Genomic DNA, 19,175 nt, shown 5'->3' with positions numbered 1-19,175 from the left:
CGCAGGAAGTTATGAAGAAGACAGGTCGCCTTCACACACTTCTCTGCCACTTCCGGGTGGACCTCAAGGACGCGGTGGTACATCCTCCACTGAGACGCGAGGATGCCAAAGGCATTTTCAACCACCAACCTGGCCCGGGACAGACGGTAGTTGAAAATCCTCTTGTCTCTGGGGAGGATGCGTCCAGGGAATGGCCTCATGAGGTTTTTCCTGAGTGGAAAGGCCTCATCGGCAACAAAACAGTGAGGCTGAGGTCCTCGGTGCTCAGCTGCTGGTAGAGGCTGGTCAGCAGGCAAGTGGAGGGTTCCAGCATGAAGTGCCTGTCCAAAGGCAGAGTTGGCCAGGATGCCTCCATCGCTGGTTCTCCCGTACCCCCCAACATCAATCACTCGGAAGCAGTAGTTGGCATCAACAACTGCCAAGAGAACAATTGAAAATGTTCCCTTGTAGTTGAAGAACTGCGATCCAGAGTTGGGGGGGGCCTTCAGCACAACATGCTTGCCATCCAGAGCTCCGCAGCAGAGAGGAAAATTCCACCTCTGCTGAAATAGCTCAGAGATGGACCTCCACTCGTCTGTGGTGGGCACGGCCATGAACTCCTCCACCAGGCAGTCCCAAATCGCACCCACCACAGCAGGCACGATGGCAGAGACAGTAGAAATGCCCACACGGAAGCTGTTGGCAATGCTTCTGTAGGAATCTCCTGTAGCCAGAAACCTGCAACAACATAGGATAGATGAAGGGTCAGGCTTAAGTTCTTCGAACTTTTATCTATTCTACATTTAAACTTAAATTAGAAATTGCAAGCTTTGTGATAAAAATATGTCCATGTATATTATGTTTCAAATTCTCTGCAATCACATTATGAAATAATAACCATATTATTTCCTAATATATGGCAAGAAAGGTGAACAATGTATTTTTCTCTCCCCTTTCAGACTAAATACTATCATTTGACTGAAGAAAAAAAATGAGTTTATAGCTTAATGTGCACCGTGTACGTATCTGTACAGTCAGTTAAGTTAGCAGTTAAGTTAGGTACAGTCAGTTAAGTCAGTTAAGTTAGCAGTATGAGGTTACCTATGCTATATATTTTTACATATTCATTTTGCAGTAGGCTAATTAGTAGACGAATTATGAAAAGGCAACTCACCTCAGACAGATGGACAGGCGCTCCGCAGCTGGGATGGAGCGCCTGTAGTTGGTGTCCAGACGGGAGATCCTGGCACCGACCCGAGCCAACAGGTCCTCAAACTGGGCACCAGTCAGTCTGAGGTACCGCTGGAACCGGTTGTCATCCAGCCGGAGCTCCTGGAGGAGACGGTGAAATTCCCCCAGCTCCGTGCGTCTTCGGAGGATGTCATGCACCCAAACACTACGGCGGGTGGTCTTCCGGCGCTTCTCCTTTTTGTACAACAAGTACAAGGTAGTGATAGTGTTTATATCCGCCATGATCCAAACACTCTACAAACACTCTGAAAGCCGTTTATTTCCGTTTTTTTCAAGCGACAAGCGCGATTGAAGCGAATGGAGCGAATGAAGCGAATGGAGCGATGATCCAAAAATTGAACGCTAAATTGTAGATTGTAGACAGCTAAATAAAGGTTAAAGATCATGGTAGGTTATCATAAAGGTTTCCCAGATCATGCCACAATTTTGGATAAAGCATTAAAAAATATATGTACACAAAGTAGTATGAACTGCTGATCATGTGTTTTAAAGTGTATAAGATATGTGTTATAAAGTGTTGTAATACAATGTAAAATCGTGTGCGTATCATGAATAGTATGTTGTGTTTGCGCCTAAAAATTGGCGCAGTTGTCATTTGTTTTGCATGAAACATCAGTTTGCCATTAGTCTGTATAGCAGCTACTCTCTTCCAAAATAAAAAATGCTTTTTATGGCTGTGACAACAGAGTGGGTTGTGGGCGTTCATTTTTCACCCTACCGAAAGATGATTATATTTATATTATATAATAATACTCTTATTATAATGTCTCTGGTACAGTGTAGCGATAGTGTTTATGTCCGCCATGAGGCAAACAATCTACAAGCCATTTTTTTCCGGGTTTTTTTTTAGCGACAAGCGTGATTGAAGCGAATGGAGCGATCCAAAAATTGAAAAGCGGCGCGATTCAAGCGATCAATTCGCGTCAGACGCTTTTGGTGTGAACGCCCCTTTAGTGCGGCTGATTTGACCGCAGTGGATTGAACACACTCAAATTGGAAAACGGAAGAAGATGAAGTTGAAAAACCAACTGAATTCGTCAGCATGGTAACAGATGTGTTCGTTGTTGGCATGGTAACAGAGCAGTGGTGGAGGAGAGCAGGTGAGTCAAGCTAATTTAGCTGTAACCTCTAATGTACTAATTAACAAATCAATACATAAAACTACATGAAGTCGGTCAGAAACAGGAATTTATTGACATATAATACGAACAATGTTTCCAAGTGCAGTTTGTTTTCTTGTCTTTGTTTAATTCACGTCTCCGGTTCTAAATACTAGATAAACCTTAGCTTAGTTATTTGAAGCTAACAGTTACTGTTACGGTAACTATGGTAACTACCGTTAGTCGAGGCCTTGTTACACATCGCTCCTGCTGGACGAGCCAGTTTGATATAAAACATGTCTGAAAAGGCAAATACTACAATATGATGCCACATGAACTCTTTTTATGTTTAGTTTGTTTACATCACGTTGTGCAGCACGTTATGAGACCAATGTTTGGGATTACAGGTCAAATCAGCTGTAATATTAAGACATTTAGCGTCATCCTCAGTAAGGTTTGAGTGATATCATTAATACATAAGATGCATATGAGTCAGTATTTTGTACCTTTACAGATTATATAAATAATGCATGGATATGTTTTATAATAGATGTGAAGCAGTCAGGTTAACATGATATACCAAATTAATTTCCACTCTCATCAACAATTATATAATAAACAGTAGGCCTACACGGAAAAGAAGCTGAACTGGCCTCAGACCAGTGTTGCCAACTCCTCAGTAAGGAAAGTAGCTATTGGCTGTCCTAAAAGCCGCTAGAAGTCGCTAAATGACGTCATCGCCTAATTTGCATAATTACCATTTGCATGTTATTGTAATGGACGCTGTAGGAGAGAGGAATAACGTCTTGGGAGAGACAAAAAGTGAGTTAAAAAACCCTAAATATGTTAAGAACTACAAATGAGCTTTCTTATGTTGAGTCTTGGTTTGTTTGTTTTTTAAAATGTAAATCAATTTTGTTCTGTATTGTTAAATGTTAGAATATCAAATTGAATCAAAAGACTGTTATGCAGGGTGGATGCGGAGGGGTTTGGGGTGTGGGTCTCCTCTCTGCTCTGACTGCAGCTGTGTGAGGCTACTGTGAACCTGACCACCTGTGAGTGCTTTGGGACAGGGGAGGGGCTCACGGCAGCACCCACTACTCGTTGAGGACAGTAACGATATGTGCTTCCACTTCAGAGTCTCCAATAACACCAGAAAAAGTCGCTATGAGGGTTTGGAAAGTCGCCAGATTTAGCGAGAAAGTCGCCAAGTTGGCAACACTGCCTCAGACCTTTTATAATTAATATTTACAAATATTATAATTGTGGGAATTCAAACTCATCAATACTGCCAGTCCTTAGTTCACTGAGTAATGGAGTGAAATGTTTCTGTTCCTACAGCTGTATTCGTCACCGGCAATGAATGTGGTCCATTTACGGAGATGTGTGAAAACATTGGTCTGGAAACGATATCAAAAAGACAGCGGTTCAACATCCAGAAGGCCGATGTGATCCCAGAGGTCAACAGTACCTGGAGTATACACAATGAGGCTGTGCTCAGTTCTGTGGTAGATGAGCCACTAATTGTGAAGGGAGACTGTACTGTAGATATGACAGCGGAGGTCATAATGCGTCATATGGAGCGTACTCACTCCTGGACATAAAGTCTAACTTGGTGGTGGCACAAGAAACAGTAAAGGTCACAGAGGTGGAAAACAGATATTGGCTTGATGTGGATGGTTTGGAGATGTGCCTCTGTAAGTTAGAAGAACATGATGTGACCATAGCTGTTTTGGCAACTGACTGTCAACTAATTCGTCAGGAACATACATCCATAAAACATGAATATGACCTGTGGCACATCGTTAAGTCTGTGAAGAAACGACTGCTTCAGTGCCACAATGAAGAGTTATCAGTATGGATGAGAATGACAACCAACCACCTGTGGTTCTGTGTCACCACATGTGAGGGTACTGTCACACACCTCAAAGAAAAGTGGATATCAATCCTCCACCACATCAGTAATGTGCACCACTGGATGACTGGTGAGACCATGGCAAAGTGTGAACACCCCACCTACACTGCTGAAGACGAAAGTCAGCGTCCATGGCTCCTCCAAACCTCCACTACCTTTCAGTACTTGACAAGCTACTTCTTAAAAAATTAGAAAAAACCACACAGGGCAGCTATAAGTCTTTACTCCCTGTACACTAAGTATGCAACAACGAGGATGACTTTTTCTGAGAGTTTGGAGGCACTGGACCACAACAACAATGTGAACAGGGACGCAGCCAAAACAAAGGAAGGTGAGGAGCAACATAAACACCAGTATTCAATGGCTGCTAAACAGTATGTCGTGATCCCACTGAAGGTGTAGAAGGATTAAATGTTCAGGAAGAACACTATGGCGGGAGTGGTCAACAGATGCAACACTTAAAGATCTGAAAACTGAGTCTTATCATCCAGGCCCAGCAGCACAAAGGTACCACACACTTTTCTGTTGAAAAACATCTGAGCAGGTTCACATCCTCACAGCCCTGAAACACAGCTCACTGAGGAAGAGCAGAGAGATGTTTCTTAATAAGTTAAACTGATTAAATCACTCAAAGGGTTCTTCTATATTTCCAAAGGTTAATTTGGATATCTACGGATTTCCATTACAAATCAACCATGTACATATGTTACTCTGCAACCTATTATTAAATAAATAATAAATATTGTAAGAATAATAAAATTATTCTTGCAATAATAATTCATGTGTCCTTATTTTGTTGCAGTGATGGCTGAGTGTAATTGTTTTTGTGTGCTGTGTGTCTGCAGTGCTGATTAAATCAAAAATCGCTAATGCCGTTAGCATCAGCGGTCACTTACGTTAGCGGCTGCTAACTGTTGCTAACAGGGTTTTTTTTCTTCTTTTTCTTTAATTTTCTGTCTCTGCCAGTTAATAAGGTCATCTTTACATAAACCAAGCTGTAATTTATAACTGAACAAGACTTTATTTGGCAGAGAGCAGCAGAATTGTGAGTATTTTTCTTCTTTTCTCAGCGTTTGATGACTCAGGTCGGCTCTATCTGTGTCACTGCCGCCTCAACATTGTTTTATAGTTGGGAAGCTGGTTTAACTATTATTATATTGATACAGTTCATTTATTTTTATTTATTTAATTTCAGATCATGTCCTCATAAATTCACCTTCCAATAATAATTTTATCTAATTTTAGGGTTTTGGTAACTGGAGGTTACACAAACTTTCCTTCTTCAACAGATGAATGAAAACAAACTCAACATCCACAGAAGAAAAATAATATCCGACTGAAAGAACAAGAAGAAAAACATGATTTTGAAAGGAGGACTTTAGAGGCAGGTATACACATAGCCAGGTATCTGGAAAACAGATATATTTTCATGCGCTTTTGCCTTTTATCCACACGAAATCTCAGTTTTAGGTAACTGGAAACGATTATTTCTGAAAACTCTAGCCGAAGTGGAGATTTGCGTGCACATGTACACGGAGTTTTAGGTTCCCAAACATCACGGTATACGACAGAAAATGCATCAATGTCAGATGTGTGTTATATGCAGTGTATTTATGCAGATTCCTGTAGATGAAAACTTTTCTGAAAACATTGTTTAAAATTGTGTTTTATATTAAACTGGTCCTATAGTGTCGGTCCGGGGGATGTGTGGTTGTGATCGGTGCTGGTCCGGGTGGGGTGGGGGTGGATCGGTCTAATAAGCGGCAACACAGAGGTAAGGACTCGTTGCTCTCACACGCGCTGCATTTATAGTCACAAACACGCACGCACAGTCACTCTCTAGTTCGCGCTCTGGCTCGCTCCAGATTCCAGGAGATTGGATCTCATTTGCGGGCGTCAGGGAGCCGCTATCAATATGCTGGAGACTCCCGAAACATCCGGGAGAGTTGGGATGTCTGTAATAAACAGGTTCTTATATTCGTGTTTTTATTTTAAACGTGTCCAAGGTACGACCTCGTGATTGGCACAGCAGCGATAGGGGCGGGTCCTCCTTGTTGGTGGGACATGTGTGAATGAATCGGTGACCAGCTTGAAAGAGCTCCTGTGTGTCGCTGAATGTGTGCATTGCTGAATGTAAGACGTCTTCTGCCTCCATTTATCTGTTCACTACAGTGTGTTGGATTCATGTTAAAGACATGTTGTATTGTCCTATTTAAAGACATTTCAATTTGTGGAAAAAATTGCGAGGGAGAATATAAAAAAATGTCTAATCAACCAAAACTTTCGCGACCCCCCTACAGTAACCCCTGTTGAAGACCTCTGGTTTATACTGTCATAGGCTACTAGCAGTAAGGTTCAGATGAAGCATACTGATAAATGATAGCACCAAAGCTAATCATTGAATTGAATTGAATAATTGAATTACCCATAATGTATACTGTGTGTCTGTTGTGTACATATAAACTGCTTGTTGTTCTGTTTTCTTAAAAGAAGAAGAAGCAGTTGTTCAGCCAAAGTCGAACACCAAAAAAAACCCACCTCCCAAAGTCTTTTCAAATAATCTTTAAATAACTTAATTAATATAATGAATGACAATAATGTGGCTTGTTTTTGAACAGGTTAAGGTCAGGGTTGTTGTGTTTCAGAGGAGACAAACTAAAGAGACATGACCTTTATCTAATTTTAGCATCCATGTCAACAACACTGAGGGGAAAAACAGGCTGAGATGTCTATTCAAGTGTGTGAAAACAAGAAGATGGTCATGGTAGGAGAAAAAGAAAAGAAAGGATCAGTGAATTAGAGAGAGCCGACTGAGCTGTTAGAAGCACTTGTGTGAGACACAACATGGAAACTAGAAGCACAAAATGTTTGTTATTAAGTTGGTAAGCATAATAACTGGCTTCTATGACAAAAACATATTTAATCACATGCTTTTTTATGATAGAAATCTATTTTTTTTTTTGCAATTGCAAATGAATTTAAAGTTAAGAAGGAGTGAAGATTGCATTGAGTTTGCTTTGCCAATCTGGCACAGCTGCTGTTTAAATGAATACTTATTTGCTTGGCAGATTAATTATGGGGTATTTCCATTTCATCAGGTTTATTTGACATCGGCTGTGAATCTCAGCTCAACAGAAAGTTGGTCTTACTACTTAATATTCAGTTCTCTGTGTCAGGGTTTAATTATAATGTCAAATATAAGCTTTACCAAGATCACTGACCATTTTCATGTCTGGTTTAGCTTCTGGAAATGATTCCTAATTTAAATAAAAAGGCTCAGTAGTTTCCTGACACAGCTGGTAATGTAATTCAAAAAAAGGAAGGGACTATTTTCAGCGGCGGATGAATACATATTTGATGTAGCAGGTTATATTTGTGTTGGTGTGTCCTAAAGTGACATTTTGGATTGTCTCCAGCTTCTCTAAAGTTGTGCCAGATGTTCGTTGATGTTAATGAAATTGGTTATTTGATCACGTTGCTGCTTTTAGGAAACGTTTACAGTTTATTAGAGAGTGTGCTACCTTTCTCTGTCACCCTGAAGGTCTCTGAACTAAATCAACATCATGACCCAAGTCTCTAAAGATAATGCACTAAGCTAATTTAAGAGCATGTGCCAAGTAGAAGCTGAACTAGTGAACTTCAAATGAACCTGGATGACAATGAAATGAGCTTTTATTTTTCTCGTTATCTGGAAAACAGGAGCATAAACTGCTGAGAGACGATGAGGAGGAGGAGGAGGACTGGACTTTGAAACGTTGCTCCATTTTAAACTCAAAAGGTGGCCATAAAAACACTTTCTCAGCTTAATATAAGTTACTGTTTATATATTGTTTTAACCTTTGTGTCGTACTCCCGGGTCAAATTGACCCCGTCTGTTTTGACTGTTTCTTCTTTCCTCCCTTCCTTCTTTCCTTTCCTTTCCTCCCTCCCTTCTTTCTCCCTTCCTTCCTTCTTCCTCCCTCCTTTCCTTCCTTCTTTCTCCTTCCCTTCCTCCGTCCTTTCCTTCCTTCCTTCTCCCTTCCTCCCTCCTTTCTTTCCTTCCTTAACTCGAGGACAACAGGAGGATTAAGTAATCACATGCAGGTATTTATGTTTACCTGCCATGTTGCTTGTCTTGTATTTAACCCTTTCACGCATAGTGGTCACTACAGTGGACTGCTGTTTTCTTATATTTATATACACACATGGGTTTTGATGGCATAGTTGCATTTCAGCCACCACAGCGGTTATTGTCATGTAATGTAATTGGTTGAATAAGAAAAGTTATTTTATTTCCATGCTTAAAGAGAAATATAAGAACATTTGGGAAAAAGATCCTGCCTCGCTTATCATGATTGAATCAAACTGTAAATTGGCTTTATTCTGTTGTTTGAATTATTTTTGTTGATTTTTTTGGCCTCTTTAAATTGTCTTACATGTACTCCTACTTAAATTTTATTCCAGCATTTATCATGTTTTACTCACAGGACTATTTTCTATCAACTTGTAACTGGCTTTTTGTTATAAAGTTATTAAGACCTCCAGTAAATAAGTAACGTTATTTAATGAATAAGACAATTATTTTACTTTTTTTTCTATGCTTAAAGAGGAATAAAAACACTTGGGGAAAAAATATTGCATGAATATGCATGAAATACATTATGTGATTAAATATCAGGCGGGGAGTCCTCTGAAATGAGGCCAACACGGAAGTAACTTAGAGCTGCATTCTATCAAACGGCCACCAGGGGGCGACCGTCTCTATACAAGTCAATGGAGAATTCACCAACTTCTCACTTGATTTCTAACCTCAGTAAACGTTTTCAAAATGTGTTTATGGTCTCAATCGCTAGTTTAAAGCCTTCTTCAATGCAGTATGATGTTCATTTGGGACATTTTGGCCTCCCTGATTTTATATGTGACGATAAAGCAGGGTATGCATTAGGGCGTGGCTACGTCCATGGCCCCGCCTCATGCCCATATAAGTAGAATCCGTGTTTTTATTTTTCCCAGCATACACCTGAAATTTTCAAGATGGCGCTGCCTAGATTCGAAACTATTGGCTTCCGAGCAGCAATCCACAAACCAATGGGTGATGTCACGGATGTTACGTCCATTTCTTTTATACAGTCTATGTTAAATAAGAGCGACTTTGTGTTTTAAATGTGTAATTTTCTAGTAGCGAGAAATCATCACGGTGGTAAAAACAAGGCATGAAAAGCTCAAAGTCTTCAATTAACCACAATTAGGCTTTAAGAGGTTTTTAAGGTGCATGAATCTGAACAGTTTACATCCTCAGCTTGATAAAACAGTCACATATGGAATACAGGAGCATTTAGCAGGAAGTTAAGAGACCACTTATTTATTGAACATCTCCACATGTGCGACTTAAATTCCTTTAACTCTTCAACAAAAAACACAAAATCACCTCTGCATGGTTTTAAAGCATGCCAAGTGCCATTTAACAGTAATAAATTCTCTTCTTTCTTTTTTCTTGACAACAGTTATACCAGTTATTCATCAATAAGGATACAACAGTTTTAAGATGATCCCCGAAGTCGAAGGCCGTACGCAGGCAGCTAGTGTACTTTTTCTTTTTTTGTGGCAGAAGCTTTTTCACCCTTCACCATAAACACACCTTCAACAACACAGTGCTCTTTAATTCTCAGGCTTCAGAGTCCAAAAAGGTGCAAAGTCCTTCATAAAAAGGAGATAAGGGAGTAACAGCGCTGCCGACATGTACAGGAAACTTTACATACACCAACTAAAAGACATTCAACGTCTCTGTTTGACCGCGGCGTTTGGATATGGAGTGCAGGTAGCTTATAAACAGCTCAGAAATAGTTTATCTGAGAGTTTAGGGGTCAGATGGAGTCAAAGTAGAAGCAAAATCCCCTCAGACTCCTTTGACCAAGACCACGTTCTGCCCCTGCCCGGCCTCGGCCTTCTGGGAACAGTTGTCCGTGCCTTTGGCGTTGGTGGAGCGGGGGCGGCGCAGGTTCAGGAAGCTGAAGCGAGCCTCCAGGCTGAAGCTCTTCTTGGTGCTGGATGTGGAGCTGATGTTGTTGTTGTTGTTAGCGGCGGGAGCGTTGTCCAAATCCCCCTCCGCACCTTCAGCCCGATCACCTGCAGCACAGGAGAGGGGTGGTAAATAATTAATGCTGCTTTTTCATGAACTTGATGATCATTAATTATGGAAAGGGAAGGTTTTGAAGCTCTGATGGGTTTAAAACTAGTTTGAATCCCTCTGAGGATTAAAAAAACCCCACTCAGCTTTAATGTAAGATGTTTAGATTACATATAACTGCTGAGTGAGTATAATGTATTTAACACAACTGATACCCCTAAAAACTTTCAGTGCAGAAATGCCAAAGCTGTTTGTGTAATTTAGGTGAAACATTACCCATAATTACACCAGAGTGCACCAACAAGTTTATTACTCAGAAGCAAAATGTCCCACTGAGTCTAAAACTTTTAATAGCTAAGTTTAAAGAATGATTACCAAACATATTTTACTAGTATATTAGTATCAAGTATTTTAAGTGGGTTGGAATTGGCCAAAAGGAAATCCAGTCAGTCAAATGAAATCAAGTTTAAACACATAGCTTTTGAAAAGTGAGTGACACATAAATAATGATGCAGTGTGATTCAACATGATGCAAAATAAAGATGGTACCCAAGAGTTTGATTTTATTTGTTAAGCTTCCATTAATGTTAAATGAAAAAGTGCAATTTTGACTCTATATATGTGTTTCTGTAGTCAGACCTTTCACAAACAGGTAAGTCCTTTATAGTGAATCATTCTCTGTCTCCAGTTTACATAAATGTGATTTATGACCCAAACAATTCCTGCCAAAATAGTTTAACCCTCCTGTTGTCCTCGAGGCAAGGGAGGGAGGAAGAAGGAAGGAAAGAAGGAAGGGAGAAAGAAGGAAGTAAAGGAGGGATGGAAGAAAGGAAGGAATGGAGGAATGAAAGGAGGGAGGGAGAGAGGGAGAAAGGAAAAGAGGAAACAAGGAAGGTAAGGAGGAGGAAAGAAGGAGAGAAGGAGGGAGGAAGGAAGGAAAGAAGCAACAGTCAAAACAGACAGGGTCAATTTGACCCGAGAGGACGACAGGAAGGTTAATAATCCATTTACACAAGTTCCACCCAGAAGGTTTTAGCCGTGTAGTGCACTTGAGAAACAGTTCAGAGAGAATCTAAATATCTAATTATTGGTCATATGTCTTAATAATAAAGGCACAGCTCTTCTATTACTAATTATATACAAATAAATGTGATTTTACTCATGCAAAGATGTTAGAAATGATGCATCACAAGCAGTTGCATCATGAACATTTATACTGGAGCACCAATCTTCTCTTATCTCTACATCATAGAAATACAGCACTGGCCCAGATATAAGCTGATCATTTATCCTGGAAGTTAAGTTTGGAAGAGTGGAAGTTATATTATACCCATCTTATATTCAGGATTGTTTTAAAGTCGGGCTAATATGAAATTATGCTGTAAAGACGACTCTCTGTGACTAACACACACACACACACACACACACAGAGCTAGTTATTAAGACTGGCTGATGTGTGGTGAGCTTGTTTCCTGAACGATGTACAGATGTGTTTTTGGTCCGTGCAGGTGAAGCAGTCGTCTCGCTGTCACTTTGACTAATCAGCTCCTGCAGTGGAGCAGGTGTGAGCCGAGCAGCTCGCAGGTGATACGTGAGTCTAACCCAGAAAAGATTCATACACAGCATCCATCTCACTTCCCCTCTCTCACAAACATTATCCATCTCTCTCTGTCTCCCTGTGTGTGTGTGTGTGTGTGTGTGTGTGTGTGTGTGTGTGTGTGTGTGTCTCTCCCTCTCTCTGTGTGTGTGTGTGTGTGTGTGTCTGTCTCTCTCTGTGTGTGTCTCTCTCTCCCCCTCCTCCCTTTCTCTCCCCCTCTCTTTCTCTCTCTCTCCCCCCCCCCCCCTTCTCTCTCTCTCTTCTGTCGGACGGCACGTGCTGAACACAAATAGACCTACAGTACCTACTGTTGATTAAAGCTTTCACGTGCACAGACTGGAAAGTTTAGACGTGGGTGGAGATGATTAGATTCGTGCTCCAATTATGTCACTTCTACAAGTTTTATAATTATGTATTTCAGCTTTGTTTCAGTTTTATCACAGCTGTTTTCACTCACGCCCCAATGGTACTGGATTTTTAGAACTCCTTAGATTTTGTAATTTAAGAGTTTTGACCAATGTATCTCTGTTCTCTGGAGGAAAACATATCTTTGGCATTTCTGTGCTGTAATTTCTTGTTATTTATCGGTCTGCTGGTCAGCGATAAGCGAACATCAGCAAATACATCTGTGAGGTTGATAAATGGTTTGTTTGGGTTCTTCTGTGTATTCCTGTTAAATATTATCTGAGTTTTTAGTGGTTAAATATTCACGACTACAGGTGATAAGTGCTGTTGCAAGCTAAATTAAACACTAGAGGAGCTAAACTGTTGCTAGTAGTTCCCAAAATACAGGAAACTGTTTTTAGGGACAATCTATCTGTTAACATCATCATTGGTTTGAGGAAAAATTGCATTTAAATTGGATATTAAGTCATAAAATGTATAAAATCCAGGCATGAAAAACACTCCCAATCTGTGTTTTACCATATTTAAGTCATCTTTGTCTGTATTTAACACACTAAAATCTGATAAACCCAGATTTTCCCGCCTCTCTCACCTCTCTCCATGTCGCATTCAGGTGACGACGCTCCGCTGCACTCGCTCCGAGGTCCGAGGACTGGCGAGATGAGGCCGAAGTCTGACAGCGACACAGTGCTGGGGAGGTCCAGACTGCAGGGCCTGGACAGAGGAGCCGGGGAGGACGAGGAGGAGGAGGGAGTGGGTGACGGAGAGGCGGAGGATGAGGATGCGCAGGAAGAGGAGGAGGAAGAGGAAGAGGAGGAGGAGCTGGCGAAGGGGCAAGGCGACAGGAGCTCCTGAGGGCTGCTGGGAGTCGAACCCAAGCTGCAGGTGGAGCGAGTCTCCGAGTCTTCTTCTGACATGATGCTGCTGCCGCCACACGCCTCGTCTTCAAAACACACTGATGTCACTGCAGGGAGAAAGAGGGAGGAAGGAGGGAAAGAGGGAGGAAGAGAGGAAGGAGGAAGGGAGGAAGGGCGGGAGGGAGGTATTGAAGGAGACAAAGAGAGCAAGATGATGAGGATGAAGTGATGAGAGAAGGAAAAGCAGAGATGGAGGGAAAGAGGATGGAGGAAAATAGAGAGGAGGGGATGATGGATGGAAATGGATTAGAGGAGGAGAAGTGAGAAAGAGAAGGAGGTGAAGATGTGGCGAGGAAGAGAGAAAAAAAAGTGTCAGTTAACAGATAATAAATAGAACTGAGAGGTGTTTCATTTTTCCCATCATAAATCAGAGCACACAAAGGCACCGTCAGTTCCCCGCTGCAGCTGCATTCATTGTCTTTTTTTTTGCGGCTTTATCTTGTAACTTGTAATCATGCCGTCTGCCTCGAACTGGACGCCTCGGGTGCTCTGCGGTTACCACGGTGACGCCACCCTGTTTATTCTATAGCCAAGGCCAACAGGATGCAGCGGGCAGATTTCTCCATTTAAACCTTCAGCTTGTTCCTGCATTCTGCAACTGATCTGGACTCTTCACTGGCAAATACTTACATTTAATGGGTTTAATTTAAAGGGTCAATTCACCCAAATCTTTATCTAATTTTTTTCTAGTTTTTTTTTTTTTTTAAATTTGGCCACAAGGTTATCAGTGCTTGTTGAAGGCTGCAACCCGAGAACAAAGGAGGCTATCAAACTGAAAAAGAAGGCCTTTAAGGAGACTGTAGCACTAGCACACGACAACATATTTTCTTCCTTTTATAATTTGGGTGAACTGACCCTTTAATACATTAAAGGTTAATTCCTGGACAGCAGAAGTCTTGACTGTTAATAAGAAACATCTTCATGCATGCAGTGACCGCCACTGCATGATTCACATGAGCAGCATATTAATATTATTATTAAATCAGTCGTGGTGTGTTCAGGTCCACATAAAATTGTGGGTATATATTTGCTCTGCTTTTTACATCAGAGCTGAGTAAACAGCACATTTAAGGCCTGGAAAGTGAGGACCTAATTTCTGACTTAGATTAGATTAGACTCCTTCCTCTCTTCACAGCGTCTCTACTTGTTTAAAATCAATTTCAAGTTTAACTCTTTAGGTCATCGAGTGTAAACCTGATCCAACTTTCTAAGAATAACAACCAGGAATTCAGAGAAATAGACAAAAGCTCACTCTGTGTTGTTTTTACACCCACCCAAAACGCTGACGTCAGCATCGCTCCTTAAGAGTCGCTCTCCACTCCTCAAGTGGCTCCAGGTGGAAAATTAGCTTCACAAGGGTTTGTCTTTTCAGGAGAGGCTTGAAAATCTGTTTCTTTCCTTTCACTTCTCTTTTAAAAAGTTACTTTACTGCCCCTATTTAACACCAATGACGACAGAATGACGACTGAATCTCATTCCTGCTGTCTCTCTGACATTTACAGTCACCAGGTGTGCAGCTGCTGTGGAGGTCCACAGCAGAGCAACCAGATAGGAAGCTTTAACCTTTACTAATTGGTGTTTTATCTCAGCAGGACAAACGTCTGAGTCACGCTGAAGAGAAAGCAGCTTACAGTGTTCACTATGAATAGAGATGTTTATGTAGACAGACAGACAGGAGGATGGAGTAACAGAGTAGGTCTGGGCAATGAATCGAAAAATAATCAAAACCGTGATTTAGAAACTCTTAAATCGACTGAATCTTGCTCGTGTCAGTTAATCATGGTGTCCACTGTTGCCATGACAACAAAGGTTGCATATCTTTAAGGAATTTGAAAACTTGTCTCCAGTGATCATTTTAACCCAAACCATGATCTTCATGTGTGAGGACAGCAGTGGAAAATACTAAACTAAAGAAACTGTGAAAATACATCATTGTTCATCAAGGGTGGAGATAATCCTTCATTTAATCGTAATCGAGGTTAAAAGTTCAATTAATCGTGATTTTTGCCATAATCACTCAGCTCTATAACAGCGGTTCTTGTACTTACTAGAAATCCCGTCCGACTCCATCTTAAAGTTGGAGATGTCGTCCCCGGAAACGCTGTCGCCCTCGGCGCCCACGCCTCTCTCCCGCGGGCCCATGGCGGTGCTCCGGCGTCGCTCGTGGATCTCGTCGGAGATCATCTCCAGGTTCCTGAGGGCCGTCTTGTAATCGCCTTTGGCCTGGGACAGCTTGGCCTGACGCTCGTCCACGTTCTTCTTTAGGTTCTGGAGAGAGAGAGAGAGGCGGGAAGGTTATTATGAGGGAGGGATAACAACAACGCCACACTGCAGAGACTCTCAATCTGTGATCTGGTGTGCAGTGATGCGGGTGACAAATTAGAGGAAAGACCATTTTGATCCTCCACAAGGTTCTTAAAGACCTTGTAAAGTGAATTCAGACATTTTCTTCTAAACACATTAAATAGGTCATAAATGTATTTCTAAAAAAGGTGTAAAAAGCATTTCAACCATTTAGATTTGAATTGTGGAGCTAGGCTTCACAAACTGTGTTTCAACATTTCTGTGTTCAGGATTTAGTGATTAGCATAAACCCGCCCCTGCTGCTGTAGAGGTATAAATACATTCAGCACACACTACTACTACTACAGTCTACAGTTAGCCAGTTAGCTGAGTTAGCCGCTGAGCTAGCAGCAGAGCTAGCAGCTGAGCTGGCAGCAGAAAGCTCTCAGGTGTAGTGTCCATGTGTCTGGTAGAGGTGGTGACTTTGATTGACAGGTGACACTTGGTAAGGGGCGGGGCTTCAGCATTTGGTAGCAGAGGAAGAGGCTGATTTTTACACAACTTTGAAGCCTAATTTCATATATTTGGTGATTTTTTTAATCATTTAAATTTGGCAGGGTGGTTAACAACACACTTTTATGTAGTATGTCAAACTCAGAACACATATTCATTCTTACTTTACACAGACTTTAAACACTGTTCACGTCTGCAGGAGTGACGAACAACATCCTGCAGATATCACATTCCCTCATTTGGTGTTTTGATGATGATGGTTTGACCTCAGCATTTGATATACATCATTTTAATCGACCCACTTAGTTAGACTCTTGTGTCCTGTATGGAAACATCTGTATTCACAGTGTTTCTCTACTCATTTATTCTGGCTTTTCTTTTAACTTCTCACCCCTGCATCAAACGTCTGTAAACTCTGCAGCAGCTTCCTCCTTCATGCTGCAGTTTAAATGTTTAAATAGCAGAGTCACAACTTACTGCAGCATAATCTACTGTTGATCCACAAACTGTACTTATATTAGCGTGTTATGAGTAATTACTGCTTCGATACCACTTTCCCAAATACTTCCATCTTATGAGATTTGAGGAGAGGATTGCATAACAGCATTTTTGCATGATTGCAATTTTTCAATTTAGCCGTTATGCAAGAACTGCAAGTGTAATTGAGCCGCATCTGGTTTGCATTACAGCGATGCTAAATAAGACCTGACGCTGAGCTGTTCTGACATGCAGTGTGAAACTCTCAAAGCAGTGTTTAGTGCTGAACTTTGAACACTGCTTGAAGACACTTTTGGGACTTCTAAGCATCCATTCAACCCACAAGAGGAAGGCTGCATGAGAGGGAATGTTAAATAATCAGCTCCAACAATTGAGAGACTTTGTTAAATCTTTTAAATTCTTGACTAGATCATTTTCTGTAAATGGATAAGTAATGATATAGCTGCATATTAATTACTGGCTGCTTCATTCATATCACATTGGAGCCACAGTGGGAGCTCTGGAAAATTAACTTTATAATGAATCTTTATCATTTGTGTGTCCATCTGTCTCACTGTAGTCTCTTTCTTCCTCTGTGTGGTTTCAAGTTAAACTGAGCTGCAGATTTTTACACCTGTTTATTTTTCCAGGTGCTGAGGTCAGTCTGTGCTGATAAATCAGGTGCATTTCTGTCCTCTCCTCACATATTTATAACCTCTGAATGGGAACTCTTAGAATACAAAGGCTTTACTCCCATATCACCTGTTCAAATATTTCCCTATGAGTCTGTAATCAGGGTTGGGAAGGTTACTTTGGAAATGTAATAGGTTACAGATGACTAGTTACTTTATTTAAAATGTAATAAGTAATGTAACTATTTCAATGACTTCAAAGTAATGTAACTTATTATATTTGATTCTAACCAATGTTTTCAGCTGTTACGGTAAGTGTTCCCTCCATCTGTCCTTCCTTCCTTCCTTCCTTTGTTCCTTCTTTCCTTTGTTTGTTCATTCATTCCTCCCTTCCATCTTTCCTTTCTTTGTTCCTTGCTCCCTTCCTTCCTCCCTTCCTCCCTCCCTTCCTCCTTCCTACCTTCCTTTCTTCCATCTTTCCTTTCTTTGTTCCTTCCTTCCTTCCTTTGATCTAAGATCAGCTGTTAGGGTAAGTGTTCCCATTAAGCACCAAAATCTAAGTCCAGCTGTGTTGTCATGGATACTGACATGATTTATAAGGAGATCATTTCTTATAAAGCAACATTTATCTCTCATTGTAAAATGTATTCATTAGTTCATGTAGATTTTAGAATATAAAATAAAGATATTTGATGAATAAAGTGAGTTTAATTGGTACTGTGACTCCATTTAAGCTCATGTGTGCTCCAAATAAACCCACATCATGATTTAGTTACTGAATATATAAAAAAAATATTGATTTCAAAGAATTAAAAACAGCAATATATGTATTCAGTAACATGTTAAATATTAAAAAATGAGGAACAAACCCATTTAGAGACATTTTAGATTTGAATCCAGTGTGAAGGAGCTAAATTTACAGTTTTAAGAGCTGCCTTTGAATGTTTTAATCTCTAGAGACATATTTCCAATGCAGCAAAAAAACCTAATGATAGTTAGATAATTTGCATATTATTGTTTAAACTCTGCTCAATTTAAAAAAGGAAACCAACATGCACACAGTTATCTACAGTATGAACACACGAGGGCAGAGTCAACAGCATCCTCACAACCTTTACAGAGGATCAGCAGGGTCAGGAAGGAAATAAATCACAGCTGAGCAGCCGTCAACGTACCTCCAGCTGCAGATAGTACTTCGCCTTCATCTCAAAGTACGGCCTGCGAGGGAGGAGAGAGAGAGAGAGAGAGAGAGAGAGAGAGAGAGAGAGAGAGAGAGAGAGAGAGAGAGAGAGAGAGAGAGAGAGAGAGAGAGAGAGATTATATCAGGGGCGAAAAATACAGAATAACCCAGAAAAGAGCAGTACCAAACATCATCACCATGGCAACCCCGGGGGTGGGGGTGATAAAGAGGAGGGGGGTTGTGATGTTGGGATGAGTGAATGATGCAGAACGGATTAACGCCCCGCCGAGGCAACGCTCAGCAAGACTGCAGCTGATGGCTCAGTTAGTCCTGAATCCAGAGAGAGAAATCGATACACTGAACACGTCGTTTCTAATTATGAGAGCAGGAAGTGAACCAGAGCTGGAGAAAATTCACTTCTTTTACTTCACCCGCTTAAGGGCTGTAAAGTTACTAGCGGGAAATATACTTTATTTTCCTTCAGGTTTTTCTTTGTTACTTCATGAACAGAGTCAAGAATCATCTAAACCAGAGGAGTCAAACTCATTTTCATTCAAGAGCCACATACAGAACTATTTGATCTCATGTGGGCCGGATCATTAAAAAGATGGAAGGAAGGAACGAACGAAAAGGAGACAGGAAAGAAAGATGGAAGGAAGGAGGGAGGGAAGAAAGATATGATGAACGGACAGAAAGATGGATGGAAAAAAGGGAGGAAGGACAGAAGGACATGAGAAAGAAAGTAAGGAAAGATGGAAGGAAGGATAAAAGGAACGAAAAGAAGACAGGAAGGAAGGAGGGAGGGAAGAAAGGGACGAAG

General features: G+C 40.9%; 1 protein-coding gene across 1 annotated transcript in view; it reads right to left on the bottom strand.

Moving 5' to 3' along the window:
- Window positions 1-9,510: 9,510 nt before the first annotated feature.
- sh3bp5b (SH3-domain binding protein 5b (BTK-associated)) overlaps window positions 9,511-19,175 on the bottom strand; it is a 52,492-nt gene continuing 42,827 nt past the window's right edge. The window contains exons 6-9 of the mRNA XM_053327252.1: window positions 18,351-18,393; window positions 15,319-15,538; window positions 12,946-13,317; window positions 9,511-10,350 (exon numbers count right to left, since the gene is read on the bottom strand). Of these exons, the coding sequence (XP_053183227.1) occupies window positions 10,121-10,350; window positions 12,946-13,317; window positions 15,319-15,538; window positions 18,351-18,393 (865 nt within the window). The 3' untranslated portion in view covers window positions 9,511-10,120. The remainder of the gene's footprint in view (window positions 10,351-12,945; window positions 13,318-15,318; window positions 15,539-18,350; window positions 18,394-19,175) is intronic.

Source organism: Scomber japonicus, chromosome 10, assembly GCF_027409825.1.
Source record: "Scomber japonicus isolate fScoJap1 chromosome 10, fScoJap1.pri, whole genome shotgun sequence".
NCBI lineage: Eukaryota > Metazoa > Chordata > Actinopteri > Scombriformes > Scombridae > Scomber > Scomber japonicus.
Note: the sequence above shows the minus strand (reverse complement) of the source record. Positions and strands in the feature narration are given on the sequence as shown.